Source organism: Oncorhynchus kisutch, linkage group LG22 (genome assembly GCF_002021735.2).
Source record: "Oncorhynchus kisutch isolate 150728-3 linkage group LG22, Okis_V2, whole genome shotgun sequence".
Lineage (NCBI taxonomy): Eukaryota > Metazoa > Chordata > Actinopteri > Salmoniformes > Salmonidae > Oncorhynchus > Oncorhynchus kisutch.
The window spans coordinates 54,430,797-54,442,828 of NC_034195.2; the positions used below are offsets into that span (position 1 = coordinate 54,430,797).

Here is a 12,032-nt window from a genome sequence, read left to right on the forward strand (position 1 = left end):
TCCCAGGGGGGAGGCAGCAGTTCTAGTTGGTATGCTATATGCTATATGTTATCTCCCAGGGGGTGATGCAACAGTTCTAGTTGATATGCTATCTCCCAGGGGGGGGGGGGGCAGCAGTTCTAGTTGGTATGCTATCTCCCAGGGGGGGAGGCAGCAGTTCTAGTTGATATGTTATCTCCCAGGGGGTGATGCAACAGTTCTAGTTGATATGCTATATGCTATATGTTATCTCCCAGGGGTGATGCAACAGTTCTAGTTGATATGCTATATGTTATCTCCCAGGGTGTGATGCAACAGTTCTAGTTGATATGCTATATGTTATCTCCCAGGGGTGATGCAACAGTTCTAGTTGATATGTTATCTCCCAGGGGGTGATGCAACAGTTCTAGTTGATATGTTATCTCCCAGGGGGTGATGCAACAGTTCTAGTTGATATGTTATCTCCCAGGGGGTGAGGCAGCAGTTCTAGTTGATATGCTATATGTTATCTCCCAGGGGGTGATGCAGCAGTTCTACATCATCTGTTCTGTCACTCTCAACAACCTGCTGCTGAGGAAGGACATGTGCTCCTGGAGTAAAGGACTGCAGATCAGGTACAGTCCTTTTTTACATGTTTTCACCCAAAAATATTTCTATAGAAGCTAAAAAGGGTATTAGGCCCCAAGAATGATACCTGGGAAAACACTCGTTGTACACGGTTTAAAAATTAGAAATAAGATTTATTTGTTAGAGGACTTGTTCTGATATGATGTGTTTTAAAACATGAATCTGTTTGTCACAAAGTGGCTGTCTATCCTCTGGTACTGTGGTTTTTGATAACTGTAGAAAGGCCTTTTATAAATACCGTACATTGGGATTGATTGGTTTCTCTCTAGGCACAACAAGTGACAGCTGGAGGAGAGGGCTGTCAGACTGTGGAGCTAACTGGGTAGGGGGGGGGGGCTGTCAGACTGTGGAGCTAACTGGGTAGGGGGGGGGGGGCTGTCAGACTGTGGAGCTAACTGGGTGGGGGGGCTGTCAGACTGTGGAGCTAACTGGGTGGGGGGGGCTGTCAGACTGTGGAGCTAACTGGGTGGGGGGGGGCTGTCAGACTGTGGAGCTAACTGGGTGGGGGGGCTGTCAGACTGTGGAGCTAACTGGGTGGGGGGGGCTGCCAGACTGTGGAGCTAACTGGGTGGGGGGGGGGGGGCTGTCAGACTGGAGCTAACTGGGTGGGGGGGGCTGTCAGACTGTGGAGCTAACTGGGTGGGGGGGGGGCTGTCAGACTGTGGAGCTAACTGGGTGGGGGGGGGCTGTCAGACTGTGGAGCTAACTGGGTGGGGGGCTGTCAGACTGTGGAGCTAACTGGGTAGGGGGGGGGGGGCTGCCAGACTGTGGAGCTAACTGGGTGGGGGGGCTGTCAGACTGTGGAGCTAACTGGGTGGGGGGGGCTGCCAGACTGTGGAGCTAACTGGGTGGGGGGGGGGCTGTCAGACTGTGGAGCTAACTGGGTGGGGGGGGGGGGCTGTCAGACTGTGGAGCTAACTGGGTGGGGGGGGGGGCTGTCAGACTGTGGAGCTAACTGGGTGGGGGGGGGGGCTGTCAGACTGTGGAGCTAACTGGGTGGGGGGGGGGCTGTCAGACTGTGGAGCTAACTGGGTGGGTGGGGGGCTGTCAGACTGTGGAGCTAATTGGGTGGGGGCTGTCAGACTGTGGAGCTAACTGGGTGGGGGGCTGTCAGACTGTGGAGCTAACTGGGTGGGGGGGGCTGTCAGACTGTGGAGCTAACTGGGTGGGGGGGGGCTGTCAGACTGTGGAGCTAACTGGGTGGGGGGGGGCTGTCAGACTGTGGAGCTAACTGGGTGGGGGGGGCTGCCAGACTGTGGAGCTAACTGGGTGGGGGGGGGGCTGTCAGACTGTGGAGCTAACTGGGTGGGGGGGGGCTGTCAGACTGGAGCTAACTGGGTGGGGGGGGCTGTCAGACTGTGGAGCTAACTGGGTGGGGGGGGGGGCTGTCAGACTGTGGAGCTAACTGGGTGGGGGGGGGGGGCTGTCAGACTGTGGAGCTAACTGGGTGGGGGGGGGGCTGTCAGACTGGAGCTAACTGGGTGGGGGGGGCTGTCAGACTGTGGAGCTAACTGGGTGGGGGGGGGGGCTGTCAGACTGTGGAGCTAACTGGGTGGGTGGGGGGCTGTCAGACTGTGGAGCTAACTGGGTGAGGGAGGGGGGGGGGGGGCTGCCAGACTGGAGCTAACTGGGTGGGGGGGCTGTCAGACTGTGGAGCTAACTGGGTGGGGGGGGCTGCCAGACTGTGGAGCTAACTGGGTGGGGGGGGGGCTGTCAGACTGTGGAGCTAACTGGGTGGGGGGGGCTGTCAGACTGGAGCTAACTGGGTGGGGGGGGCTGTCAGACTGTGGAGCTAACTGGGTGGGGGGGGGCTGTCAGACTGTGGAGCTAACTGGGTGGGGGGGGGGGCTGTCAGACTGTGGAGCTAACTGGGTGGGTGGGGGGCTGTCAGACTGTGGAGCTAATTGGGTGGGGGCTGTCAGACTGTGGAGCTAACTGGGTGGGGGAGGGGGGGCTGTCAGACTGGAGCTAACTGGGTGGGGGGGAGGGGCTGTCAGACTGTGGAGCTAACTGGGTGGGGGGGGGGGCTGTCAGACTGTGGAGCTAACTGGGTGGGGGGGCTGTCAGACTGGAGCTAACTGGGTGGGGGGGGGGGCTGTCAGACTGTGGAGCTAACTGGGTGGGGGGCTGTCAGACTGGAGCTAACTGGGTGGGGAAGCTGTCAGACTGTGGAGCTAACTGGGTGGGGGGGGCTGTCAGACTGTGGAGCTAACTGGGTGGGGGGCTGTCAGACTGGAGCTAACTGGGTGGGGGGGCTGTCAGACTGTGGAGCTAACTGGGTGGGGGGCTGTCAGACTGGAGCTAACTGGGTGGGGAAGCTGTCAGACTGTGGAGCTAACTGGGTGGGGGGGGCTGTCAGACTGTGGAGCTAACTGGGTGGGGGGCTGTCAGACTGGAGCTAACTGGGTGGGGGGGCTGTCAGACTGTGGAGCTAACTGGGTGGGGGGGGGCTGTCAGACTGTGGAGCTAACTGGGTGGGGGGCTGTCAGACTGGAGCTAACTGGGTGGGGGGCTGTCAGACTGTGGAGCTAACTGGGTGGGGGGGGGGGGCTGTCAGACTGTGGAGCTAACTGGGTGGGGGGGGGCTGTCAGACTGGAGCTAACTGGGTGGGGGGGGCTGTCAGACTGGAGCTAACTGGGTGGGGGGGCTGTCAGACTGGAGCTAACTGGGTGGGGGGGCTGTCAGACTGTGGAGCTAACTGGGTGGGGGGGGGGCTGTCAGACTGTGGAGCTAACTGGGTGGGGGGCTGTCAGACTGGAGCTAACTGGGTGGGGGGGGGGGGCTGTCAGACTGTGGAGCTAACTGGGTGGGGGGGCTGTCAGACTGTGGAGCTAACTGGGTGGGGGGGGCTGTCAGACTGTGGAGCTAACTGGGTGGGAGGCTGTCAGACTGTGGAGCTAACTGGGGGGGGGGGGCTGTCAGACTGTGGAGCTAACTGGGTGGGGGGGGCTGTCAGACTGTGGAGCTAACTGGGTGGGGGGGGGCTGTCAGACTGTGGAGCTAACTGGGTGGGAGGGGGGGGGGCTGTCAGACTGGAGCTAACTGGGTGGGGGGGGGGCTGTCAGACTGTGGAGCTAACTGGGTGGGGGGGGGGCTGTCAGACTGTGGAGCTAATTGGGTGGGGGTGGGGGGGGGGGCTGTCAGACTGGAGCTAACTGGGGGTGGTGTCTCTCTAGGTATAATGTGTGGCAGCTGGAGGAGTGGCTGGAGGAGAAGGGGCTGCCAGACTGTGGAGCTAAAGAGATGCTGGAGCCGCTGATCCAGGCCGCTCAGTTACTACAGGTCAAGAAGAAGACTGAGGAAGACGCCCAGGCTCTCTGCACCATGTGCTCTGCCCTCACCACACTACAGGTACGGTCATCTAGGTGCCATTAGAGTATTACATAGCCTGGTTCCAGATCTGCTTGTACTGGGCTTTCCGAACTCAGACTGGATTTGGCTATACAGCACAAACAGATCTGAGATCAGTATACAGAGTAGTAGTAGTAGCAATATTTTTTCCTTTTAACAAAAATTATAATTTTGTGCCATGTGATCTCGTCTATTGATCATTTCTCATTATTTAGTTAATTTCTGTTTTTTTCTCTCGTCAGATTGTGAAAGTGCTAACCTTGTACACCCCAGTGATTGAATTTGAGGAACGGGTTTCAATATCCTTCATTAGAACCATACAGGTAAGGAGCTTGTCTGTGTGTACTTTGTTCTCTCGCATCTCCTTTTATATATATATTGTCCCTACGTCATTGAGTTGTTCTCGCTTTCTCTCTACTCTCTCTCTCTCTCTCTCTCTCTCTCTTTCTCTACTCTCTCTCTCTTTCTCTCTCTTTCTCTCTACTCTCTCTCTCTCTCTCTCTCTCTCTCTTTCTCTACTCTCTCTCTCTTTCTCTCTCTTTCTCTCTACTCTCTCTACTCTCTCTCTCTCTTTCTCTCTACTCTCTCTCTCTTTCTCTCTACTCTCTCTTTCTCTCTCTCTCTCTACTCTCTACTCTTTACTCTCTACTCTCTCTTCTCTCTCTCTTTCTCTCTACTCTCTCTTTCGCTCTCTCTCTACTCTCTACTCTTTACTCTCTACTCTCTCTTCTCTCTTCTCTCTCTCTTTCTCTCTACTCTCTACTCTTTACTCTCTACTCTCTCTACTCTCTCTCTCTCTCTTTCTTTCTCTTTCTTTCTCTACTCTACTCTCTTCTCTCTCTCTCTTCTCTCTCTCTTTCTCTCTACTTTCTCTCTCTCTCTTTCTCTCTCTTTCTCTTTCTCTCTCTCTCTCTACTCTCTACTCTTTACTCTCTACTCTTCTCTCTTCTCTCTCTCTACTCTTCTCTCTACTCTCTCTCTACTCTCTTCTCTCTTCTCTCTCTCTCTCTCTCTCTCTCTCTCTCTCTACTCTCTCTACTCTCTCTTCTTTCTCTTTCTCTCTCACCTCCAGGCCCTGTTGAAAGGCCGTGTTGAGTCACCGCTGCTACTTATGGACACCAAGAAGATATTCTCTGTGACATTTCCCTTCACCCACTCCCCTCTGGCTTTGGAGACCATTCAGATCCCTAGCAGTCTGAATCTAGGATTCCTCACACGGGTCTAACCCCTGACCCCCCCCCCCCCCAGCTAAAAATGTACACAAAGTTGGACAGGTTTGATTACTTCAAAGGAAGGAAGGGAGGAAGAAATTCGAACGGTGCCCAGGAATTCTCCCCAATGGGCCTGAGGGAACTACATGTTTCACCAAAGATGCCTGACCATTCATGTTTTACAAATGCCTTGGAAAAAAGTCAGTCCGTTTTTTATAATGTCCTGACCACATACAATTAGAAACGAGGAACATTTGGAGACCCTTTGTAATAATATGATGTATTTGACAAGAGATAAATTATATTATAATACATAATCAATCTTTTAGCAATAGTTACAGTATACTCTGTGTTTCCCCTATATGTTCGCCACTGTCAAATCGTGGAATCATTTTCAGGATGGCAAAACGTTTTTCAGCGTAAACTTAAACCAGATATAGAGTATGTAGAAAAGATAATGACGCGATATATATATATATATTTTTAAATACGATCATCCTCGAGAACTAGCAATCACCAAGATGAGAACTAGATCGACAGTCAGAGAGAATCTAAAATTCCCCAAAATATCATGTCATGTGGCCCTTCCATTGATTTTGTTATAAATGTTTGAGTCACTCAGATGGCATAAGCCATGGAAAAAGAATGTTTATAATTGCAGCAAATTTGTTTTGTTTTTTAAACTCAGAATTCTCTCAGCCTCATGACAACATGTGTGAAATTGCAGGAAAAATAGCTTTAAAGCTGTAAAATGTTGTTCTCTGCCCCCCATGGCAAAATGTGTAGAATTGTAGGAAATGTGTTTTAAAAACATAATTTTTTTTGCTGCTGAAAAGAATCAGGCTACTGTTTACTTGTTAATGTAAGGTAAGGTTAACTTGTTAATGTATGGTAAGGTTAACTTGTTAATGTACGGTAAGGTTAAGGTTAACTTGTTAATGTATGCACAGGGAAATGGCACTGTTTTATATTTGACGCATTAAGAAATAATACATTGTTTGACACAACTATACTGAACAAAAATATAAACGCAAACATGCAACAATTTCAAAGATTTTACTGAGTTACAGTTTATATAAGGAAATCAGTCAATTTAAATACATTCATTAGGTCCTAATCTATGGATTTCACATGACTGGGAATACAGATATACATCTGTTGGTCACAGATACCTTAATAAAACAATAGGAGTGTCCCACTCCTCTTCAATGGCTGTGTGAAGTTGCTGGATATTGGTGGGAACTGGAACACGCAGTCGTACAAGTCGATCCAGAGCATCCCAAACATGCTCATGATATCTCTGTGCATTCAAATTGTCATCGATAAAATGCAATTTTGTTCGTTGTCTGTTGCTTATGCCTCACCATACCATAACCCCACCGCCACCATGGGGCACTGTGTTTACAACGTTGACATCAGAAAACCGCTCACCCACACAACACCATACATGTAGTCTTATACATATACAGTTGTGAGGCCAGTTGGACGTACTGCCAAATTCTCTAAAAAGATGGAGGTGGCTTATGGTAGAGAAATGAACATTACATTCTCTGGCAACAGCTCTGGTGGACATTTCTGCAGTCAGCATGCCAATTGCATGCTCTCTGTGGCATAGTGTTGTGACAAAACTGCACATTTTAGTGGCCTTTTGTTGTCCCCCGCACAAGGTGCACCTGTGTAATGATCATGTAATGATCATGTTGTTTAATCCGCTTCTTAATATGCCACATCTGTCAGGTGAATGGATTATATCGGCAAAGAAAAATGCTCTCTAACAGGAATATAAATACATTTGTGCACAAAATTTGAGCGAAAAAAGCTTTTATTTTTGTGCGAATGGAACGTTTCTGGGATCTTTTATTTCAGCTCATGAAACATGGGACCAACATTTTACATAAGGCGTTTATATTTGTGTTCAGTGTAGGTGGATGAGGGCAATGGCACTAAGAGCTGGGATGAAGGGGGCAGGACTACTGCTTTTTGTTAACCAAAGTAAATGTATTTCCACGAGGGTTTGTAAATCAAATCAAATCAAATTTATTTATATAGCCCTTCGTACATCAGCTGATATCTCAAAGTGCTGTACAGAAACCCAGCCTAAAACCCCAAACAGCAAGCAATGCAGGTGTAGAAGCACGTACCGTATATTTGCGAGCCAACGTTAGTTGGCTGATGCTGACCTATGTAATGTAGTGGCTAGTGCTTACTACCTTTGTAATGTAGTGCTTGTTGCCTTCCCATATATCACAGTAAATATGAATATCATGAGCACCACTCCTATTGTACACTGTGTGCTGGACACCGCGACCAAAGAGCCTTGCTGTTGACTCACACCCTCTGTGTGCCCATTGCTTCCCATAGAGATTACATGACCATCAGGCTTTCCTAAATGTATAAACCTGAATTTCTCCTCAAATGTAGTTTTAATATTGCTGGGAAAAGGCTGAGAGAAATCTATAGGCTGCGTTTGCTACTGTGTCCCGTTCCGTTCCTTGAGTAAACGCAAGGCGCCATTGGTATCACTAATATAATCACCCGCACAACTTTTTAATATTGTTCTATGGCTGTAAGAATGTCTTGTGAATAATTCCACGAGATGGTGGTTTGTTTGCTTTTGTCGGGACCAGGATGTCAGCGTGTGTTTGTTACTATGCACCTAAAAGGCTTTATATTGTGGGTCAGCAGTAAATAAAAGATGGTGAGAGGTATTTGAAATAATAAATTAAAAAATAAATTAAAAATCTGAGTGGGTTTTGAATAGGTGATCATAGAATGAACTGAGGAATGTATTTATTTACATGAACAATATGTGTAGCCTCCATATAATGCTACGTGGATTGCTGTCACCCAACTGCTAGGAAAAGGCTGCGAGAAATCTATAGGCTACGTTTGCTACTGTGTCCCGTTCCATTCCCTGAGTAAACGCAAGGCGCATGCCAATAGAATCACTATAGAATCACCCGCACAACTAAAAACCCTCTGAGGTATGTATCCTGTTTCTATTGTTGTCTTTGTTCAAATGAACACACCCCTAATGTCAAGCTGCTGTCACAAGACTGATGGGCGGGACGAGGAAGGCGAAGTCCACTGCACAGGTAAAGACAAAACGCCTGGGGAAGTTGTCGAATTTTTCACGCCACTGACGGTATGGATGTTGTTGGTTAAACTCACGGATTGTTAAAACTTTACTACCATGGCTTTGTCGGAACTTTATACGAAGGTGAGAAAATAATGAAAAAGGAAGTGATACATGTTTTTTTTTAAACTCATTCAATCTTAATAGGGAATCTCAATCGGTTAGTTTTAACACCTGTTGAACACGTTGACAAATTTGTTAAATGACTAACATATGGTGCACACTGTCCACCTGAATACAGTTTGGGAAATGATTATGCAAATGAGTTTCCAACTTTCCTTGTAGAGTCCATTATCAAATTGCTGTCTTTATTATTGAAGTCTATGTAATTAGTAGTAACGTATCTGTACTGTAATTGTGATCTACCAAAAGAAAATCGTGGCATTCACTCATCTTGAGAAAGTAGGCTATAATTAATTGGCTCATTCAGTACAACAGAGTGTGGATACCGGATGAAGAGCATGTCTGGAAGTCAGCAGAGATCCTGAGAGACTTCAAACCTGGAGATGATACTTTACAACTGCAGTTTGAGGATGGCACTGTAAGTACTGAAGACAGACTATGAACCAGGGGGTCTCCAACCTTTTCTAGCATGAGATACTGTAATAAAAATAAAGTTATTGGTATACAAGAGAATGTTTTCTGTCAATATACCTGGTAAAATAATGATTATTATAAACTGGGTGGTTTGAGCCCTGAATTCTGATTGGCTGAAAGCCATGATATATCAGATCGTATACTGCGGGTATGACAACATTTAGTTTTACAGCTCTAATGACGTTGGTAACCAGTTTAATAGCAATAAGGCTCCTTGGGGGTTTGTGATCTATGGCCAATATACGACGGCTAAGGGCTGTGTCAGGCACTTGTGTCTAAGAATAGCCCTTAGCCTTCGTATATTGGCCATATACCACATCTCCTCTAAAATCTGTGATTTTAAAACTCCTGGCTCCAGATTTGTTTTTAACTCAAAATTAAAATTGTTCAAATAACTGGTCTGGAAGAAAACTAACACATTTGGATTTTGTGTGTGTGTAGTTCCCCTTTAATTGCGCATCTAGAGTGAGGCATGTGTCATCTAATGCTGAGCAAACACAACACTTCAAAGATATTAACAACTCGGATGCGCTCAAATTTCCAGATTTCCTTGTACCAAATGTTTAATTCCGTCCATCCACAACCCCTGTCACGTTCCCTAGCTGATCCTGCCCTGCGGTTTTTCGGTTGTCATCGGGGGAAAAATGCCGACAAGCAAACATGTTTTTGTCGGTGAGATGATTTATTTGTATGCCCATTATTATGTGCAGAAGCGTTTAAAAAAAGAGACTGCGGCGCAGAATATGGACCCACAGACGTGGACAATATGGACTGATATTGTAGAGGGAATTGGCCGTAAAAACTTTTAATTTTGAAAAGGATGCCGCGTTTTCTCCACAGCTCCACCAATCTGTCATATTTATTTCTAGCTAAACCCCGCCTATTTCTTCAAATTATCTTATTAATATCTGATTTTTTACCAAACCACACTGCTACATTTAAGCCTAACCTTTAAATTAGTACCAACAAACGAAATATGATGCATTTGTATGATATGGTCAGTGTTGACTTTGTGGCTGTGGTAACTAGGGACAACCTGTTGTTGCTTCCCTGTTCGCCATGATTTTTGGGGGTCTAACATGTGGAGTGCTCATTGGCTGTCGCGTCCTAGGTCTTACTACCAGGCGCACGGCCAAAGTCAGAAAGTTATCAGGACATCCTGGTCTGGAGAACCGAACAGTCTTCAACAGTGCGTCCTTGACCCGTCATTGAAAATAAGAATTTGTTCTTAACTGACTTGCCTAGTTAAATAAATAAATAAAAACCCGCTCAACCTACGCGAGTCCAGACGTACTGATCTTAGCCCAAGTTCATAGGATTTCACCCTGATCATGAAAATTCGTCAGGGACGGCGAAATCTTGTAGTTTATGCCACGCATAATGTGCCCTTCTAGCGATGGTTTCTGTGCTGCTGCGGCTCATTTCATGACAAAGTTGACAAATAATAGATAACAATTGATATACTTCCGCCAGGTTAACCTACTTAAAATTTTAATTGAGAAGGTTTTGTGAAAAGTAGTTGTCGACTCAAAAGATGGGCAATATTGCTGGAAATTGACTGGCCGATATTGTTAGGTTTGACTTTTTAAGCCATTAGTGGCTAACCAGGGGTGGGGTAATAGCGCTTGTGGTGACTGATACTTGTGAGATTTGTTTATGACAGTTTGCGATGGAACACGTGAAAATTGCATGTACTTTCAGAATTGTTTTGACGATGGATGGGCCTGTTGGAGAGCCCTGTTTATAACTATAGACCACAATACTCTATGGGCCTGTTGGGAGAGCCCTGTTTGTAACTATAGACCACAATGCACTGTACTGTATGGGCAATTTCAGTTTGAATGACAGAGTAACAGTATAACTTTAGACCGTACCCTCGCCCTTACCCGGGCGCGAACCAGGGACCCTCTGCACACATCAACAACAGTCACCCCTCGAAGCATCGTTACCCATCGCTCCACAAAAGCCACGGCCCTTGCAGAGGAAAGGAGAACCACTACTTCAAAGTCTCAGAGCAAGTGACGTCACCGATTTGAAACGCTATTTAGCGCGCACCACCGCTAACTAAGCTAGCTGTTTCACATCTGTTACCTCAGCACCACCGCTAACTAAGCTAGCCGTTTCACATCCGTTACCTCAGCACCACCGCTAACTAAGCTAGCTGTTTCACATCTGTTACCTCAGCACCACCGCTAACTAAGCTAGCTGTTTCACATCTGTTACCTCAGCACCACCGCTAACTAAGCTAGCTGTTTCACATCTGTTACCTCAGCACCACCGCTAACTAAGCTAGCCGGTTCACATCTGTTACCTCAGCACCACCGCTAACTAAGCTAGCCGTTTCACATCTGTTACCTCAGCACCACCGCTAACTAAAGCTAGCTGTTTCACATCTGTTACAACAGCATACATTTGAACGACAGCATACATTTGCAGCAGGTAGCCTAGTGGTTAAGAGTGTTGTGCTAGTAACCAAATGGTTTCTGGTTCAAATCTCCGAGATGACTAGGGGAAAAAAATCTGTCTCTGTGCCTTTTGAGTAAGGCACTAAAACACTGATTTCTCCTCTCTGGCGTCTGCTAAATGACTGAAATGTAAAACAGTGTATTTATGGGGATCATCTTTCATTTATCTCTAGCTCATTACTTTCACTCATTTACTAGGACATGTATGGCAGGACTAGGACATGTACGGCAGGACTAGGACATGTACGGCAGGACTAGGACATGTAAATCATACAACATACTTTTAACGTTGAGATTCTGTATTGAGTATGCTTTGTAGACCAGGACTAGGTTTACTATACTCTGTGTCCTGGAAACTGGCCATAGAGGCTTTGAATCACCAACATCACACTGTTATTCCCCCTGTAGGAGATGCTGTACTCCCTGGACACATCCAGTCCTCAGCTCCCTCACCTCCGCAACCCTGATATCCTGGTGGGGGAGAATGACCTGACAGCTCTCAGCTACCTCCACGAACCAGCAGTTCTACACAACCTCAAAGTGCGCTTCGTGGAGTCCAAGATCATCTACACCTACTGTGGTAAAGAAACACTCACACTCCATCTACACCTACTGTGGTAAAGAAACACTCACACTCCATCTACACCTACTGCGGTAAAGACACA

At 47.3% G+C, this 12,032-nt stretch overlaps 2 protein-coding genes across 4 annotated transcripts in view; both read left to right on the forward strand.

Annotated features, from left to right (window-relative positions):
• Nucleotides 1-7,912, forward strand: part of LOC109880180 (unconventional myosin-Va) — a 40,497-nt gene extending 32,585 nt beyond the window's left edge. Inside the window, exons 37-40 of the mRNA XM_031801523.1 lie at nucleotides 496-593; nucleotides 3,784-3,958; nucleotides 4,201-4,281; nucleotides 5,031-7,912. Of these exons, the coding sequence (XP_031657383.1) occupies nucleotides 496-593; nucleotides 3,784-3,958; nucleotides 4,201-4,281; nucleotides 5,031-5,183 (507 nt within the window). The 3' untranslated portion in view covers nucleotides 5,184-7,912. The remainder of the gene's footprint in view (nucleotides 1-495; nucleotides 594-3,783; nucleotides 3,959-4,200; nucleotides 4,282-5,030) is intronic.
• Nucleotides 7,913-8,178: 266 nt separating this feature from the next.
• Nucleotides 8,179-12,032, forward strand: part of LOC109880178 (unconventional myosin-Vc) — a 51,061-nt gene continuing 47,207 nt past the window's right edge. For 2 of the 3 annotated variants that reach the window (XM_031801526.1, XM_031801527.1), the window contains exons 1-3: nucleotides 8,179-8,264; nucleotides 8,736-8,846; nucleotides 11,776-11,947. In XM_031801526.1, the coding sequence (XP_031657386.1) occupies nucleotides 8,229-8,264; nucleotides 8,736-8,846; nucleotides 11,776-11,947 (319 nt within the window). In that variant the 5' untranslated portion in view covers nucleotides 8,179-8,228. The other variant, XM_031801528.1, reaches the window with a different exon arrangement.